General features: G+C 43.4%; 1 protein-coding gene across 3 annotated transcripts in view; it reads left to right on the top strand.

Moving 5' to 3' along the window:
• The window catches only part of SGSM2 (small G protein signaling modulator 2), a 464,397-nt gene that overhangs the window by 441,985 nt on the left and 2,144 nt on the right, over positions 1-20,268 (top strand). For all 3 annotated transcript variants that reach the window (XM_077294414.1, XM_077294412.1, XM_077294413.1), the window contains 6 exons: positions 8,768-9,175; positions 9,339-9,463; positions 10,081-10,163; positions 10,548-10,657; positions 14,589-14,685; positions 18,854-19,021. In XM_077294414.1, coding sequence (XP_077150529.1) covers positions 8,768-9,175; positions 9,339-9,463; positions 10,081-10,163; positions 10,548-10,657; positions 14,589-14,685; positions 18,854-19,021 — 991 coding nt within the window. The remainder of the gene's footprint in view (positions 1-8,767; positions 9,176-9,338; positions 9,464-10,080; positions 10,164-10,547; positions 10,658-14,588; positions 14,686-18,853; positions 19,022-20,268) is intronic.

Genomic DNA, 20,268 nt, shown 5'->3' with positions numbered 1-20,268 from the left:
TCAGTTCTCCGGCTGGCTTGAGACGTCTAGAACCAACGTAGGCACGTTCACCGGCTGCTTCTAGTTGTGTGTGTTAGGATCAGGTATGCGGTTAGCCCAGTTTCCACCTCCCTAGAGCAGTATTTATGTTTTTGCTATCTTGCCGGAATATCAGAGATCCTCTACCACTGGGATCATAACAGTATGCCAGGCCGAAAGAAAATGTTTATTGCATCGCAGAAGCGGGATTAAAAAGAAGTTCTGAGTTTTTTGGTTTTTTTTGTTGCTGCAGTTTGCCTAGCTTCTTCCATCCCCTTTTTCTCTGAGTGGCTGGAACTCTGCTGCAGATATGAATGTCCAGACTCTGACTTCTAGTGTGGATCAGCTTGCTGCTAGGGTGCAAAGCACTCAGGATTTTGTTATCCATAGCCCTATGTCTGAACCAAAAATACCTATTCCTGAGCCGTTTTTTGGAGATAGATCTAAGTTCCTGAATTTTAGGAATAATTGCAAATTGTTTCTGTCTCTGAAACCTCGTTCCTCTGGTGATTCCGCTCAGCAAGTTAAGATTGTTATTTCCTTCTTGCGCGGCGACCCTCAAGATTGGGCCTTCTCTCTGGCGCCAGGAGATCCTGCATTGGTGAATGTTGATGCGTTTTTCCTGGCACTTGGTTTGCTTTATGAGGAGCCTAATCTTGAAAATCAGGCTGAAAAGATGTTGCTGGCTATCTCTCAGGGTCAGGACGAAGCTGAGGTATATTGTCAAAAATTTCGGAAATGGTCCGTGCTTACTCAATGGAATGAGTGTGCACTGGCCGCAAATTTCAGAAATGGTCTTTCTGAAGCCATTAAAGATGTGATGGTGGGGTTTCCTATCCCTACAGGTCTGAATGATTCAATGGCTCTGGCCATTCAAATTGATCGACGTTTGCGGGAGCGCAAATCTGTTAATCCTTCGGCGGTGCTGTCTGAACGGTCACCTGATTCTATGCAATGTGACAGAATTCTGACCAGAGTCGAGCGACAAAATCATAGACGTCAAAATGGGTTGTGTTTCTACTGTGGTGATTCAACACATGTTATCTCAGCATGCTCTAAACGCTTAAAAAAAAATTGTTAATCCTGTCGCCATTGGTACTTTTCAGCCTAAGTTTATTTTGTCTGTGACTTTAATTTGTTCATTGTCTTCTTACTCGGTTATGGCTTTTGTGGATTCTGGTGCTGCTTTGAGTCTGATGGATTTGTCGTTTGCCAAGTGCTGCGGTTTTGTCCTGAAGCCTTTGGAAAATCCTATTCCTCTTAGAGGAATTGATTCTACGCCATTGGCAGAGAATAAACCTCAGTATTGGACGCAAGTGACCATGTGCGTGACTCCTGTACATCAGGAGGTGATTCGTTTTCTGGTACTGCATAAAATGCATGATGTTGTCGTTTTGGGTCTGCCATGGTTACAGGCCCATAATCCAGTTTTAGATTGGAAAGCTATGACTGTGTCTAGTTGGGGGTGTCAGGGGATTCATGGCGATTCTCCATTGGTGTCTATTGCTTCTTCTACTCCTTCTGAGATCCCTGAGTTTTTGTCAGTCTTTCAGGATGTATTTAATGAGGCCAGGTCCAGTGCCCTTCCTCCTCATAGGGACTGTGATTGTGCTATAGATTTGATTCCTGGTAGTAAGTTTCCTAAGGGACGACTCTTTAATTTATCTGTGCCAGAGCGTGCCGCGATGCGGAGTTATATAAAGGAGTCTTTGGAGAAGGGACATATTCGCCCATCCTCTTCTCCTCTTGGTGCAGGATTCTTTTTTGTGGGCAAGAAAGACGGGTCTTTGAGACCTTGTATAGATTATCGTCTTCTGAATAAGATCACGGTTAAATTTCAGTATCCTTTGCCATTGTTGTCTGATTTGTTTGCTCGGATTAAGGGATCCAGTTGGTTCACCAAGATAGATCTTCGTGGTGCGTATAACCTTGTGCGCATAAAGCAGGGAGATGAATGGAAAACGGCATTTAATACGCCCGAGGGTCATTTTGAGTACCTGGTGATGCCTTTTGGATTATCGAATGCCCCTTCTGTGTTTCAGTCCTTCATGCATGACATCTTCCGGAAATATCTGGATAAATTTATGATTATTTATCTGGATGATATTTTGGTTTTTTCTGATGATTGGGAGTCCCATGTGAACCAGGTCAGGATGGTGTTTCAGGTTCTGCGGGAGAATGCTCTATTTGTGAAGGGCTCAAAATGTATCTTTGGGGTACAGAAGGTTTCTTTTTGGGGTTTTATTTTTTCCCCTTCTACTGTGGAGATGGACCCAGTCAAGGTCCGTGCCATTCATGACTGGACTCAGCCCACGTCTGTTAAGAGCCTGCAGAAGTTCTTGGGCTTTGCTAATTTTTACCGTCGTTTTATCGCTAATTTTTCCAGCGTGGTTAAACCTTCGACGGATATGACCAAGAAGAGTTCTGATGTTGCTAATTGGTCTCCTGCGGCCGTGGAGGCCTTTCGGGAGCTGAAGCGTCGGTTTACTTCAGCGCCAGTCTTGTGCCAGCCGGATGTCTCTCTTCCCTTCCAGGTTGAAGTTGATGCTTCTGAGATTGGTGCAGGGGCTGTTTTGTCGCAAAAAAGTTCTGATGGCTCCGTGATGAAGCCATGCGCCTTCTTTTCAAGAAAATTTTCGCCTGCTGAGCGGAACTATGATGTTGGTAATCGGGAGTTGTTGGCTATGAAGTGGGCATTTGAGGAGTGGCGACATTGGCTCGAGGGAGCTAGACATCGTGTGGTGGTCTTGACTGATCATAAAAATCTGATTTACCTCGAGTCTGCCAAGCGCCTGAATCCTAGACAGGCTCGTTGGTCGTTGTTTTTCTCCCGTTTTGACTTTGTGGTCTCGTACCTGCCTGGTTCGAAGAACGTGAAGGCTGATGCACTTTCTAGGAGTTTTGTGCCTGACTCTCCGGGAGTCTCGGAGCCGGCTGGTATTCTTAAAGAGGGAGTGATCGTGTCGGCCATATCTCCTGATTTGCGACGTGCGTTGCAGAGATTTCAGGCTGGTAGACCTGACTCTTGTCCACCCGACAGACTGTTTGTTCCTGATAAGTGGACCAGCAGAGTTATTTCTGAGGTTCATTCCTCGGTGTTGGCGGGGCATCCGGGAATTTTTGGTACCCGAGATTTGGTGGCTAGGTCCTTTTGGTGGCCTTCCTTGTCACGGGATGTGCGGTCATTTGTGCAGTCCTGTGGGACTTGTGCTTGGGCTAAGCCTTGTTGTTCTCGTGCTAGCGGGTTGCTTTTGCCCTTGCCCGTCCCGAAGAGGCCTTGGACACACATTTCCATGGATTTCATTTCTGATCTTCCGGTGTCTCAAGGAATGTCTGTCATCTGGGTGGTGTGTGATCGTTTTTCCAAGATGGTCCATTTGGTGCCCTTGCCTAAGTTGCCTTCCTCTTCCGATCTGGTTCCTTTGTTTTTTCAGAATGTGGTTCGTTTACACGGCATTCCTGAGAATATCGTGTCCGACAGAGGATCCCAGTTTGTGTCCAGATTCTGGCGATCTTTTTGTGCTAAAATGGGCATTGATTTGTCGTTTTCATCTGCCTTTCATCCTCAGACTAATGGCCAAACGGAGCAAACTAATCAGACACTGGAGGCTTATTTGAGATGTTTTGTTTCTGCGGACCAGGATGATTGGGTGACCTTCTTGCCATTGGCTGAGTTTGCCCTTAATAATCGGGCTAGTTCCGCTACTTTGGTTTCGCCATTCTTCTGCAACTCTGGTTTTCATCCTCGTTTCTCCTCGGGTCATGTTGAGTCTTCTGACTGTCCTGGGGTGGATTCCGTGGTGGATAGGTTGCAGCGGATTTGGAATCATGTGGTGGACAACTTGAAGTTGTCACAGGAGAAGGCTCAGCGTTTTGCCAACCGCCGCCGCGGTGTGGGTCCCCGACTTCGTGTTGGGGAATTGGTTTGGTTGTCTTCTCGGTATGTCCCTCTGAAGGTTTCCTCTCCTAAGTTTAAGCCTCGCTTTATTGGTCCTTATAAAATTTTGGAAGTTCTTAACCCGGTTTCTTTTCGTTTGGATCTTCCGGTGTCGTTTGCCATTCACAACGTGTTCCATAGGTCTTTGTTGCGGCGGTACGTTGTGCCTGTGGTTCCTGCTGTTGAGCCTCCTGCTCCGGTGTTGGTTGAGGGCTAGTTGGAGTACGTGGTGGAGAAGATCTTGGATTCTCGTCTCTCTAGACGGAGGCTTCAGTATTTGGTCAAATGGAAGGGCTATGGTCAGGAGGATAATTCCTGGGTGGTCGCCTCTGATGTTCATGCGGCCGATTTGGTTCGTGCCTTCCACGCTGCTCATCCTGATCGCCCTGGTGGTCTTGGTGAGGGTTCGGTGACCCCTCCTTAAAGGGGGGGTACTGTTGTGAACTATACTTCTTGGCTCCCTCTTGTGGTCACTAGTGGTTTGGCACTTGCATTGTCTTTTCCCAGGTTGGTACTCACCTGGTTCGTTAGGCCTGGGGTGTTGCTATTTAAACTTCCTGGATTCTCAGTCCAGTGCCTGGCATCGTTGTAATCAGTTCATTTCTGTTTGCTCCTGTCTTCAGGTCCTGGTTCTTTGCAAGATAAGCTAAGTCCTGCTTTCTTATTTTTGTTTATTTGCATTGTTCATATTTTTGTCCAGCTTTTACAAAATGTGATTCCTGATATCGCTGGAAGCTCTAGGGGGCTGATATTCTCCCCCCTCACCGTTAGTCGGTTCGGGGGTTCTTGGATATTCAGCGTGGATATTTTGCAGGGTTTTTTGCTGACCATATAAGTCATCTTACTATCTTCTGCTATTAGTCATTGGGCCTCTCTTTGCTAAAATCTAGTTCATTCTTACGTTTGTCTTTTCTTCTTATCTCACCGTTATTATTTGTTGGGGGCTTGTATTATAACTTTGGGGTCTTTTCTCTGGAGGCAAGAGAGGTCTTATTTTCCCTGATAGGGTTAGTTAGTTCTCCGGCTGGCGCGAGACGTCTAGAATCAACGTAGGCACGTTCCCTGGCTACTGTTAGTTGTTTGTGCTAGGATCAGGTATATGGTCAGCCTAGTTACCACTTCCCTATGAGCTGGTATTTATGTTTGCAGACTTTGCTGTAATCTCTGAGATCCTCTGCCATTGGGATCATAACAGGGTGTTCCCTATTTAAGTCTCCTCCGGACTCAGTCTCTTGCCTGGCATCGTTGTATCCAGACCTATATGGTCTCCTCCGGATTCCTTTCAGTCTGTTTCATGCAAGAAAAGCTAAGTCTGTTTTGTATAATTTGGATCGTTTGCATTTTTCAGTGTCTTTGTCCAGCTTGCTTAATATTTGATTTTCTGGCTCGCTGGAAGCTCTAGGGGGCTGATATTCTCCCTCCGCACCGTCAGTCGGTGTGGGGGTTCTTGAATGTTCAGCGTGGATGTTTTTGTAGGGTTTTCTGCTGACCGCATAGTCCACTATCTATTTTCTGTCTATCTAGACTAGTGGGCCTCACTTTGCTGAATCTAGTTCATCTCTACGTTTGTGTTTTCCTCTTGCCTCACCGTTATTATTTGTTGGGGGCTTTCTATATCTTTGGGGTTCAATTTCTCTGGAGGCAAGTGAGGTCTTATTTTCCCTCTAGGGGTAGTCAGTTCTCCGGCTGGCTCGAGACGTCTAGAACCAACGTAGGCACGTTCACCGGCTGCTTCTAGTTGTGTGTGTTAGGATCAGGTATGCGGTTAGCCCAGTTTCCACCTCCCTAGAGCAGTATTTATGTTTTTGCTATCTTGCCGGAATATCAGAGATTCTCTACCACTGGGATCATAACAGATAGCATTACTGGTGGTCTAGGGTAGCAAAAGGATAGCATTACTGGTGGTCTAGGGCAGCGAAGGGATAGCATTACTGGTGGTCTAGGGCAGCGAAGGGATGGCATTACTGGTGGTCTAGGGCAGCGAAGGGATAGCATTACTGGTGGTCTAGGGCAACGAAGGGATAGCATTACTGGTGGTCTAGGGTAGCAAAAGGATAGCATTACTGGTGGTCTAGGGCAGCGAAGTGATAGCATTACTGGTGGTCTAGGGCTGCGAAGGAATAGCATTACTGGTGGTCTAGGGCAGCGAAGGGATAGCATTACTGGTGGTCTAGGGCAGCGAAGGGATGGCATTACTGGTGGTCTAGTGCAGCGAAGGGATAGCATTACTGGTGGTCTAGGGCAGCGAAGGGATGGCATTACTGGTGGTCTAGGGCAGCAAAGGGATAGCATTACTGGTGGTCTAGGGCAACGAAGGGATAGCATTACTGGTGGTCTAGGGTAGCAAAAGGATAGCATTACTGGTGGTCTAGGGCAGCGAAGGGATAGCATTACTGGTGGTCTAGGGCAACAAAGGGATGGCATTACTGGTGGTCTAGGGTAGCAAAAGGATAGCATTACTGGTGGTCTAGGGCAGCGAAGGGATAGCATTACTGGTGGTCTAGGGCAACGAAGGGATAGCATTACTGGTGGTCTAGGGCAGCGAAGGGATGGCATTACTGGTGGTCTAGGGCAGCGAAGGGATGGCATTACTTGTGGTCTAGGGCAGCGAAGGAATAGCATTACTGGTGGTCTAGGGCAGCGAAGGGATAGCATTACTGGTGGTCTAGGGCAACGAAGGGATAGCATTACTGGTGGTCTAGGGTAGCAAAAGGATAGCATTACTGGTGGTCTAGGGCAGCGAAGGGATAGCATTACTGGTGGTCTAGGGCAACGAAGGGATAGCATTACTGGTGGTCTAGGGTAGCAAAAGGATAGCAATACTGGTGGCCTAGGGCAGCGAAGGGATAGCATTACTGGTGGTCTAGGGCAGTGAAGGGATAGCATTACTGGTGGTCTAGGGCTGCGAAGGAATAGCATTACTGGTGGTCTAGGGCAGCGAAGGGATAGCATTACTGGTGGTCTAGGACAGCGAAGGGATGGCATTACTGGTGGTCTAGGGCAGCGAAGGGATGGCATTACTTGTGGTGTAGGGCAGCGAAGGGATAGCATTACTGGTGGTCTAGGGCAGCGAAGGGATGGCATTACTGGTGGTCTAGGGCAGCGAAGGGATAGCATTACTGGTGGTCTAGGGTAGCAAAAGGATAGCATTACTGGTGGTCTAGGGCAGCGAAGGGATAGCATTACTGGTGGTCTAGGGCAACGAAGGGATAGCATTACTGGTGGTCTAGGGTAGCAAAAGGATAGCATTACTGGTGGCCTAGGGCAGCGAACGGATAGCATTACTGGTGGTCTTGGGCAGTGAAGGGATAGCATTACTGGTGGTCTAGGGCTGCGAAGGAATAGCATTACTGGTGGTCTAGGGCAGCGAAGGGATAGCATTACTGGTGGTCTAGGGCAGCGAAGGGATGGCATTACTGGTGGTCTAGGGCAGCGAAGGGATGGCATTACTGGTGGTCTAGGGCAGCGAAGGGATAGCATTATTGGTGGTCTAGGGCAGCGAAGGGATGACATTACTGGTGGTCTATGGCAGCGAAGAGATAGCATTACTGGTGGTCTAGGGTAGCAAAGGATAGCATTACTGGTTGTCTAGGGTAGCAAAAGGATAGCATTACTGGTGGTCTAGGGCAGCGAAGGGATAGCATTACTGGTGGTCTAGGGCAGCGAAAGGATAGCATTAATGGTGGTCTAGGGCAACGAAGGGATAGCATTACTGGTGGTCTAGGGTAGCAAAAGGATAGCATTACTGGTGGCCTAGGGCAGCGAAGGGATAGCATTACTGGTTGTCTAGGGCAGTGAAGGGATAGCATTACTGGTGGTCTAGGGCAGCAAAGGAATAGCATTACTGGTGGTCTAGGGCAGCGAAGGGATGGTATTACTGGTGGTCTAGGGCAGCGAAGGGATAGCATTACTGTTGGTCTAGGGCAGTAAAGGGATGGTATTTATGGTGGTCTTGGCTAGTGAAGAAGTAAATAGTAAAGTCACTGGTGATCTAGGTCAGATTAATAATAATAATTGTCTGACTAAGATGAAGAACTGTCTTTGTAATCAGTGAGAGATTTGTGGAGACTGAGTAGGAAGAGGAGACAAGATAATTGTCCCATTTGTTTCAAAACCTCCTGGGCCCAGGGTGGCTCCCTACCTTTTTAGATGTCTTGTCCACTCCTGCTGCAACACATGTATCAGACACACTAATAATATAGTGATCTGGGGTCAGACTAGAACCAGGTGATCTTTGAATACTGATATTTTACACCAGATAATTTAGAAAGACTTCAGAATATAAGTTTAATTACTATTAGTGATGAGCGAGCATGCTTGGAAAAGGTGTTATCCGAGCATGCTCATGTGCCAATAGAGCATCTTCAGTGTTCTCTAATACTATGTGTGAGTCGCTGTGCCTGCATGTCTCGTGGCTGTTCGACAGCCGCAACACATGCAGGGATTCCCTGTTTGCTAGGTAATACCTGCATGTGTTGCGGCTGTCGAACAGCCACGAGACATGCAGGCACAGCGACTCACACATAGTATTAAGAATACTGAAGATGCTCTATTGGGAGACATGCAGCCACAACAAATCGAACATAGTATTTGAGCACTCTGAAGATGCTCTATTAGCACATGAGCGTGCTCGGATAACACCTTATCCAAGCATGCTCGCTCATCGCTAATTAATATCACTTGCTGGTGAACCTAATCTCATCTATAAAATGGGATATTTCATAATAAGCCCTTTATAATAAATGCTATAGTGTTCTTGGAATAAATGCTTTTACATTTACAATGAATAAATGCCAATGTTTTGTTTCTTAGGTTTTTATGTCAACAGAAGAAATAGATGTGCCAGACAGAGATCTGAAATGTCGGAATGATAAAACCTCGACGCTAACCACTGCAGCTGGAACTCCTTCTGCTATGGTGGCCGCTGAACCACAGCAGTCAGTGGAGTTTGACTCTCCAGATTCTGGTCTTCCCTCTTCTCGAAATTACTCTGTGACCTCTGGGATTCTTTCCAGCATTGATGATCAGCAAAGCATATGTTTTGAGGAAGAAGAATCAAGCACAGAATCTGATAGGACAGAAATTAGTTTGGGTCCACCCCGAAAAGCAAAGGGAGTCCTTAAGATGCAGGATTCTATATATGAAGAGCAGCTGTGCTCCCAGCTAGAGTATTTAAATAATTCAGAGGACATCTCTTCCATGTGCCCTACGTCATATACAGTGAGTGCTGGAAGACTTGAACATCTGTTCATCATGCCATTTGATTTGCCTTTACTACCGCCATTATTTCACATAATTCCTTTTGCCTAAAATTTGTATTTTCCATAAATATTCAGCTTGGATTGTTGCAGTTTATTTTCTAAGGTTATGTTTTCTCTATTAGATAGAACTGTTGGACACTATTGCCTTAAACTTGCATCGAATTGATAAAGACGTCCAGAGATGTGATAGGAATTACTGGTATTTCACGACAGATAATTTAGAAAAACTTCGGAATATCATGTGCAGGTAAATAATTTTTGGGCATGATAATTTTTAGGCATTTCTCTAATAAAATTTGTAATTTTCCACTGTATAAGACAAATAAACAATAATAGTATAATTTGTATTGATTTGTACAGTAATACTTTCTTAGTACACATAGATAGCATGTGTTATTCCCACTTTCCTCATTCTTAGGGCTCATTCTCACCTGCGAGAAACTCGGATGAGTCTCGCATGTTAATACCCGGCACTGCACTTGGCACTCAGATCGGAGCGTGTGGCCGCATAGGAATACATGCCGCCACACGCTCCACTCCTGAGTGCCGGGTGCATCGCCGGGTATTGACGTGCGAGACTTATCCAATTTTCTTGCAGGTGAGTATGAGCCCTTAAGACTTTAATTTCTATCAATATTGGAAAAGTATTGCATTAACAAAAGGTGACTCCCTGCCTCTGTCCTGTGTGTGATTGCTCCACACAGCATGTCTGAAGCATCAGTTACTATTACATCCATCTGGAATGGACAAAATCTAGGCAGCACTGATACATTCTGCAGACGGAGTACGCACTGACCATAGATAAAGGGGTTGTGGTTGTAGTGATATGGTGCAAAATGTTTAATGCATCCTATTTGTTTTCAGTTTTGTGTGGGAGCATCTAGATGTCGGGTATGTCCAAGGAATGTGCGACCTGTTGGCTCCATTAATGGTGGTTCTAGATAATGGTGAGAAAACTGCACTAAATGCTTTTGATGCTTAGGCTGCCATTGTGTCATGTATAGTATATATGAGTAATTTAAATCCAAGAATTCAGGAAAAAGCTAGTAGTACTTACCATGAAATCATTCTCCTGGATATTTTTCCGTTTCCGTTCAGATTCAGAATAGATCTGTCACCAGGTTTCACAATACAAACTCTATACATAATTATATAGATTTATAAGGCCTGAGGAGGCAGGTGCTCTTCCTTTGAAAACCCATGTCCCAGTTCTGTCCAGCAGGATGCACAATGCTAGTATACATTTTTTATACTGTATACCTTTTAGTACATGTGCTCTGCGTCTCCATTTATCTGTCATGTAGGTAGTGAATAATATGCTCTGTTTATAGATTTAATGGCGTACAGCTGTTTCACGCAGCTCATGAAGAGAATGAGTCAAAACTTCCCAAATGGAGGCGCCATGGACACCCACTTCGCAAACATGAGATCTTTGATCCAGGTGAGTTTTATGTTTTTAGGCACCGGCGTACCCGCTAAGTTTTCCAAGGTGAAAGGTGAAGATACGTCTGAAAACTCTAACATTGTTTTCCTGAGGCGTCTATGTTGGCATTTTCGGGCCGGCGCCTTTTTCTGTAACTCGAACTTTAAATAGCGAGCGGCTTCACAGCAGAAGCCTCTTGAAGAATGGACATGCTACCTATTTAACCATCTCAGCTTCCAAAGACTGAAGTGGCTAAAAGAAGTTCCAAAAGACTGAATGTGTGCACAGGAAGTTGTTTTTACATTGCAGTGCATTGTTTTCATCGTCAGTGGTGTTTTAACAGTTTTTTTTCAGACGAGTTCCAATTGGAATCTGCCTGAAAAAGACATTCGAGGCCACTGATTAAGACGGGCGTAGCGCACCCCAGCCTTAATAAAGTGCTCTCTGGAGTACACTGACCGATTCATCAAGCGATGCTCACCGCTTGATGAATCAGGTGCGTCTGGGGTACAGCGTGTGTAGTCGCCAGAAATGTATGCTAGTGGGGGGCTGGCATACATGTTTGGAGTAAGTTACTCCACCATAGTGGCATAATTTATCACGAATTTTATGGGCAGGCATGACCACGCTCCACCAACTCCACACCCATATTGGCGCAGCTGGCCAAGGCTGACACAGCAGCGTATGTCTCGTCCTATCCTGAGACATTTACTTTTAGGTAAATATGTAGTGATTAGTGACAAGCAAACATGCTTGGATAAGGTGTTATCAGAGCATACTTGTGTGTTAACAAGTGTCTTTGGAGTGCTCAAATAATATGTTGGGGTTCCTGCGGCTGTTCGACAGCCGGAACACATACGGCGAGTCCGTTTGTTAGGCAATCCTTGCACACGAACATTATCGAAGAACACCTTATCCGAGCACGCTCGCTCATCACTAGTAGTGACGAATGTGGATTACCATCCCTTTATCTAGTAGACCTACTGTTCAGTTCTTCAGGATAGCGATGGAAATATATTACATCCTCATGATTAATGAAGCATAATTTGCAGCACATTTTATACTGGTAATAAGTATGGTCACTAAATATGTATGTAGTAAATATGGCTTCAGCAATGGTAACTGAATGTTAATGGTATTGTTAGGATACCTACTTGCACATATAACGTTAGCCAATCCGTACTGCATCTTGTTTTAAGGATCAGAAAGCCTAAAATATAAATTGTATAACAATTCCTGATATAATCAATACATTTAATCTCAAACTGTGGGTCCTTCACAAGGTGCAAGTGACATACAGGTGCATCTCACAAAATTAGAATATCATCAAAAAGTTAATTTATTTCACTTCTTCAATACAAAAAGTGAAACTCGTATATTATATAGAGTCATTACAAACAGAGTGATCTATTTCAAGTGTTTATTTCTGTTAATGTTGATGATTATGGTTTACAGCCAATGAAAACCCAAAAGTCATTATCTCAGTAAATTAGAATACTTTATAACACCAGCTTGAAAAAATGATTTTAAGATTCGTAATGTTGGCCAACTGAATTGAATGTACAGTAAATGCACTCAGTAATTGGTCAGGGCTCCTTTTGCATCAATGCCATGAGGCATGGAGGCGATCAGCCTGATGCACTGCTGAGGTGTTATGGAAGCCCAGGTTGCTTTGATAGCAGCCTTCAGCTCATCTGCATTGTTGGGTCTGGTGTCTCATCTTCCTCTTTACAATACCCCATAGATTCTCTATGGGGTTAAGGTCAGGCGAGTTTGCTGCCCAATCAAGCACAGTGATACTGGTTTTTTTAAACCAGGTATTGGTACTGTCGGAAGTTTAGACAGGGGCCAAGTCCTGCTGGAAAATGAAATTTCCATCTCCAAAAAGCTTGTCGGCAGAGGGAAGCATGAAGTGCTCTAAAATTTCCTGGTAGACGGCTGCGCTGACTTTGGTCTTGATAAAACACAGTGGACCTACACCAGCAGATGACATGGCTCCCCAAACCATCACTGATTGTGGAAACTTCACACTAGACCTCAAGCAGCTTGGATTGTGGCCTCTTCACTCTTCCTCCAGACTCTGGGACCTTGATTTCCAAGGTCTAATGTGAAGCATCCACAGTCAGTGATGGATTGGGGAGCCATGTCATCTGCTGGTGCAGGTCCACTGTGTTTCATCAAGACCAAAGTCAGCGCAACCATCTACCAGGAAATTTTAAAGCACTTCATGCTTCCATCTGCCGACAAGCTTTTTGGAGATGGAAATATCATTCTCCAGCAGGACTTGGCACCTGTCCACACTGCCAAAAGTACCAATACCTGGTTTAAAAACAACAGTACCACTGTGCTTGATTGGTCAGCAAACTCGCCTGACCTTAACCCCATAGAGGATCTATGGTGTATTGTCAAGAGGAAGATGAGCGACACCAGACCCAACAATGCAGATGAGCTGAAGGCTGCTATCAAAGCAACCTGGGCTTCCATAACACCTCAGCAGTGCCACAGGCTGATCACCTCCATGCTACGCCGCATTGATGCAGTAATTGATGCAAAAGGAGCCCCGACCAAGTATTGAGTGCATTTACTGAATATACATTTCAGTAGTAAAAAAGGAGAGAAAAAAAGATGACAGCACCACTTTACAGGAAAGTCTGATAATCACATATGTGGCACACATGCGTCAACTATACCATAGGATACCGGGTGCTTATCCAAGAAAAAACATCATATTTTCTGCATACATTTCAGTAGGCCAACATTTCGGATATTAAAATTATTTTTCAAGCTGGTGTTATAAAGTATTCTAATTTACTGAGATAAAGCCTTTGGGTTTTCATTGGCTGTACTCATAATCATCAACATTAACAGAAATAAACACTTGAAATGTGTCACTGTTAGTGATGAGCGAATATACTCGTTACTCGAGGTTTTCGAGCACGCTCGGGGGTCCTCCGAGTATTTATTAGTGCTCGGAGATTTAGTTTTTCTTGCCGCAGCTGAATGATTTACATCTGGAAGCCAGCATAAGTACATGTGGGGGTTGTCTGGTTGCTAGTACGGATGTCCAGGCGAGATCACACTCCTTAAATGCTGCTGTTAGTGATTAATAGTAGCATTTAAAGGGTTAACAGCAGCGATCGGAGCTGCTGTTAGAAGCATATGTCTACAGCCAGCACCTACCCTCTATAGAGTGAACTCATCTCCTGAACCCATCTTATCAGTCCGACCCACCCGATGATGAACATATCTATCATGGAGTGTTAAGGTGTTACTTGCCCTTTTAACAATTGATATTGTCTCCCGAGTAACCCTAAAAAGTAGTAATGCCCCCTGAGTGTCACTTTAACAATTACCTTAACAACTGCCTCAGAGAAAATAATAATGTATCCCGAGTTCCCTGTTTAAATAAATAAAGCGATCCATCCCCTCCTGCCACCCCGCTAGCTACTCCAGCAATAGTGCTCTCTTAGGCTACTTTCACACTAGCGTTAACTGCATTGTGACAAGTGTGAAAAGTGTTTGCAGGATACGTTTTTTCACCATTGATTAACATTAAGCGACGCATTGTGACGGATTGCCACACGTCGCACCCGTCGTGCGACGGATGCGTCGTGCAGTGGCGGACCGTCAGGAGCAAAAAACGTTGCTTGCAACGTTTTTTGCTCCGTCGTAAACGTCTTTTCCGACCGCGCATGCGCGGCCGGAACTCCGCCCCCACCTCCCCGCACCTCACAATGGGGCAGCGGATGCGCTGGAAAAATGCATCCGCTGCCCCCGTTGTGCGGCGGAGACAAAGCTAACGTCGGCCCGACGCACAGCGACGGGCCGAGCCCGACGCTAGTGTGAAAGTAGCCTTAGAGAAAGAGAAAACATTTACTGACATAATGTGAAGACACAGATGTCCTACTCCTGTAACTAATACAAAGGGTTTTGTTGTTTTTTTTTTCAGATTTTGGACTCCGAGCTCTTTGAACTCATGCATCAGAATGGCGACTACACTCATTTTTATTTCTGTTATCGATGGTTTCTGCTTGATTTCAAAAGAGGTATTCTTAATGTAAAACACTCTTCTGTCAATATTCTGTGTTTTATTGATAGAGAAGCTGTTGATGCTTAGTAAAACGCAAAAAGTGGCTGTAGATTAAATTATAAATTAATTATCACAATTAATTATAATGCATATCATTAACCAATGAGATAATTGCCCTCGATATTAAAGGGTTACAGGTTCTACTTTCAATTTACCAGGGTAAGTTCAACATTTGGTGAAATTCTGTTCTTTGGGATGTACTATAACTGTGAGGGGGAATGGAGAGGATTCTGGTAAAGAAGACTTTCTGCTCAGATCTGGCAGGATAGGAGACATCAGTTTATTGATTTGTTGAGTTGCCGATCCATACGTTTTAAGAGGATAATTGATTCACCTATTTTCTCATGAATTCAATGTAGTTAATAATTCATTAATAGTATACTCAAATTATTATAAATACCCAATGATTAATATACTATAAAAATACCCAAATATGCAGAGAATCAACAAAATACATATCAAGCCACATTTCTCCTCCAGCCAAACACCTGACCTACAAAATATTGGTCATGGAAAAAGATGTCCCTGGATGTTGAATCTGCAAGAGGAGAATACAAGTATTGTTACCCCTTTATAAATCACTGGTGATGAGGTCACATCTAGAATATTGGATCCAGTTTTGGGCTCCACATTTGAAAAAGCATATTCAGAAGTTAGTAAGTTCAAAGGCGCAGCTAGATTATTACCAGGGATTGAAGGCCTCTCATATGGGGAGAGGTTGGGCTTGTCTAGCTTAGAAGAAAAGGCGCCTCAGAGGAGATCTCATGTATATGTATAAATTGATGTGTGATCAATATAAAAGACTAGCACACAACTCATTCCATCCAAAGACACTACAAAGGACCAGGGGGCACTCATTACGGGTGGAAGAAAGGCGATTCCGGCAGCTAACTAGGAAAGGGTTCTTTACAGAAAGAGCAGTCAGACTGTGGAATGCCGACCACAAGAGCTAGTAATGGACGACACTATAACAGCTTTTATAAAAGGGCTGGAAGATTTCCTCAGTGCACATAACATTGTGGGTTATAGTTCATCTAGTGCCAAAAAATGTATAATTAGTGGAGAAATGCTGAAATTGATAGACCGAGGTTTTTTTTCCAACCTATGTAAGTAGGATAGGTTAATCTAAGTCTCTTACTACATACACACAGCCAGCTACAACCACACTAAGCAGAGGAGAAGCTGTGCAGAGAGTTTACCTTTGTTGCTGATGCTTATAGCCTCCGATATAACTGTATAAAGCAACCTAGCAGCACAGATCTCTCCGGTGTTTGCACGCTGCATACTAAGGTGTCCCCCCACATGGTGGTATCTTACAGAAGCAGGAAGACTAACAACACCAGCAAACATTTGAGACAGTGAACAGCTGGACTACAGACTTTTTTTAAAAAAGGGGCAGTGATTTTAGCAATAAAATGGAGAGGGATTTTTTTAACTATGCACATTTGAAAAAGGTTTTATATTTTGGTCTGCTTCACGTTTCCCAGGAAGTGATAGATCCTAAACTACTCCAGGACTGCTCACTGTAAATATACGACTTTGTGTAGAAACACAGCTTTTCTAACATCGATGATGAGATCAATCATTGAATTCACAGAAAAAAATTGTGTTGTGTGAAATCTTCACTAAAACTAAAATAGTTACCTTGTAAGGCCGGCGTCACACTCAGCGTAGGGAAATACGGTCCGTATTTTACATGCGTAATACGCAGAAATGTTCCCAAAATAGTGATCTGTATGTCTTCCGTAGGCAGGGTGTGGCAACGTATTTTGCGCATGTAAACCTCCGTGTGTAATCCCTATGGCATTCATACAGCAAGATTTTCTCACCGGCTTGCAAAACAGACATACAATGGATTCATGGGCTCATATATTCATGAAAACATATATACAGTCTATAATAGACATAAGATGGCAAAAGCCGGCAATTGAATTACCAGCTTTTAAGCTATCTACCGCTTGAGAAAGGTCCACATCCTGGACTGAAACGTCGCACATGGGCCAATAAACCACCTTTATTTTTTCTATTGGAGTGCTGCCTTCATTTTTCTGGATTATAGCATGAGGTTTGGTATATACCTGGAAGGATTTTTTGCACCCTTTGTTTTCTTTTGGTGCTGCCTTTTGTTTTCTTTTTTTCTCTCTCTCTCTCTCTCTCTCTCTCTCTCTCTCTCTCTGTATATATATATATATATATATATATATATATATATATATATATATATATATATTCAGTGAAACACATATATATATATATATATATATATATATATATATATATATATATATATATATATATATATATATATATATATATATATTTATTTTTATATTTAATACAGCACTAGATAGCTTAAAAGCCGGTAATTCAATTGCCGGCTTTTCCTTTCTCCTTCCCAAACCCGACGTGATATGAGACTTGGTTTACATACAGTAAACTATTTCTTATCCCTTATTTTTTACATATTCCTCATTAGTAATGTTACAAGTGTATGTGTGCAAAATTTTGGGGCTCTAGCTGTTAAAATAAAGGGTTAAATCACGGAAAAAATTGGCGTGGGCTCCTGCGCAATTTTCTCCGCCAGAGTGGGAAAGCCAGTGACTGAGGGCAGATATTAATAGCCTAGAAAGGGACCATGGTTATTGGCCTCCCTGGCTAAAAACATCTGCCCCCAGCCACCCCAGAAAAGGCACATCTGTCCCACTCTGTAAATCCATCTGAAGGGGTTAAATAATTTTACAAGCAGGAGCTCTGCTAATGCAGCTGTGCTCCTGTCTGTAAAATCTGGGGAATGAATGGGAAGCAGGGGAACGTAGCTACCTAGACTTGCGGTGCTGCGCCCCCTGCTGGTATAACCTCAGATGAACTCGAGCGTGAGAAAATAATCAGAAAAATTCCCACACTCGAGTTCATCTGAGGTTATGCCAGCAGGGGGCGCAGCACCGCAAGTCTAGGTAGCTACGTTCCCCTGCTTTCCATTCATTCCCCAGTTTTTACAGGCAGGAGCAAAGCTGCATTAGCTGTGAGAAAAGCTGTCTCCCTCAGAGGTCATGGGTCTTCCAGCAGGACAATGACCCAAAACACACTTCAAAAAGCACTAGAAAATGGTTTGAGAGAAAGCACTGGAGACTTCTAAGGTGGCCAGCAATGAATCCAGACCTGAATCCCATAGAACACCTGTGGAGAGATCTAAAAATGGCAATTTGGAGAAGGCACCCTTCAAATATCAGGGGAAAGAAGAAGAATGGGCTAAAATTCCAGCAGAGCATTGTAAGAAACTCATTGATGGTTACCGAGAGCGGTTGGTCGCAGTTATTTTGGCTAAAGGTTGTGCAAGCAAGTATTAGGCTGAGGGTGCCAATACTTTTGTCTGGCCCATTTTTGGAGTTTTGTGTGAAATGATCAATGTTTTGCTTTTTGCTTCATTCTCTTTTGTGTTTTTTCATTTAAGACACATTAAATGAAGATAATAATACCAAAGAATTTGTATTTGCAATCATTTTTCAGGAAGAAACTGAGTATTATCTGACAGAATTGCAGGGGTGTGAATACTTTTGGCCATGACTGTATGTGTAGACATTTATTCTACCTATTCTATTCTAACCTGTCAGTGTGATTTTACTGTACACCGCACTGAATTGCCGGCTTTTCTAGAGAACACCGCTGCGTATTTCTCGCAAGTCACACGCATGGTCCGTGTGGAATCCGTATTTTTCTCGCCCCCATTGACTTTCATTGGCGGATTTTTTGCGCAATACGCTGACAAACGCAGCATGCTGCGATTTTCTACGGCCGTATAAGACCATAAAATACGGATGCATAAAATACGCCAGATAGGAGCTGGGCCATAGAGAATCATTGTACCGTGTGCAATGCGTATTTTCTGCGCCTCTCATACGTCCGTAAAACTCGATAGTGTGACGCCGGCCTAAATCTTGTCTACCTTCTATTATTAATAGTTGATAATACGAGTATGTAAATGATTGGCCAAATTACAGTGGACAGATCACCTGCTGGATGCCTTATGACTTATTAAGCCAAGTTTTGTCTACCAGCTCATGTGATTTAATGTCCAGCAACTTTTCCTAAAATTTTAACATTTTCTTGTACGTTGTTTTTGGCAGAATTGTTGTATGAAGACGTGTTTGCGGTTTGGGAAGTCATTTGGGCAGCCAGACATATTTCCTCAGAGCATTTTGTATTGTTCATCGCTTTAGCTCTTGTGCAAGTTTATCGAGAGATTGTACGAGACAACAACATGGATTTTACAGATATTATCAAATTTTTTAATGGTAAGTATTTTACATGAGATTTTGAACTATTAAAAGTAAATGTCCTTTAACAAAGGCAAACAAAAATAGCAATATTTGTTAAATGAAGCCAATTGACACTCGTCTAATAAAATTTACATGTTGCAATCATTATGAGGGTTTTGTATAAATTATTTTTTGACTAATGATTTGTTCAAAATCCATTCTTGTCAGATGCTTATCCTGTGTTTGCAGGAAGAGGTGTTTATTCAGGCTATCATTGCCCTTTGTCAGGTGCCCTTAAAGAGGACTTGTCATGAGGTCAAAAATTACTAGAGGACTAGTAAACCTGCTGTCATGTAGTCCTCCATATTCCTAAGCTCTGTATAACCCCGCCCCCACCACTGATTGGCAGATTTCTGCCTATGTACAGTGTACACAGAATGATGCCAATCAGTGGCATAGGCGGAGTTATACCAACCTTAGCAATCAGAGAACTGCTAGATCTGCAGAAGATAAAACAGTGATTTTATCAAAACTGAAGTAAGCATCCCAGAAAGTGCTCTGCTAAAGTGCCAGTGTGTATAAATATATAACTAACTGCCCAAACAGCCTATAAGGCTTGTATGATAATACACATCTAAGTTAAACCATCATAAATGTGGTATCACCAAAAAGCTGCCTTCACACAAGGTCAAATAAAAACTTTATTAAACAATCAGAAAAGATAAAATATACATATGAAACACAGTGGGAATACACCAAAGTACAGGAACAGGTGGGCAACCCAGATGTGAACCCCATAGAGTAGTAACATCATATAAATCTCAATCTAATCACATTTGACATACAAAAAATGTATGCTTCGAAATGCTTCGTCACCCCCAGACGAAGCATTTCGGTGCGAAACGCGCGTCGGGTGTTGGTGGGTCCCCCAGGAGTACCCCATTGGTAACTATATCATTATTGTTATGTATTAAGTGTTACAGCTATTACTTGATCTTATTGCATATTTTGTACATGGTCACTTGCACATTTACTTTTTTGTATGTCAAATGTGATTAGATTGAGATTTATATGATGTTACTACTCTATGGGGTTCACATCTGGGTTGCCCACCTGTTCCTGTACTTTGGTGTATTCCCACTGTGTTTCATATGTATATTTTATCTTTTCTGATTGTTTAATAAAGTTACCTCGGTTTTTATTTGACCTTGTGTGAAGGCAGCTTTTTGGTGATATAATTATATTCCTTCATGGTCCTTTTTTGGTGGATATGTTTTTGGTGT

The sequence above is a fragment of the Ranitomeya variabilis genome, chromosome 3, assembly GCF_051348905.1.
Source record: "Ranitomeya variabilis isolate aRanVar5 chromosome 3, aRanVar5.hap1, whole genome shotgun sequence".
NCBI classification, from domain to species: Eukaryota; Metazoa; Chordata; class Amphibia; order Anura; family Dendrobatidae; genus Ranitomeya; species Ranitomeya variabilis.
This window is presented reverse-complemented; position numbering and strand designations above follow the sequence as displayed.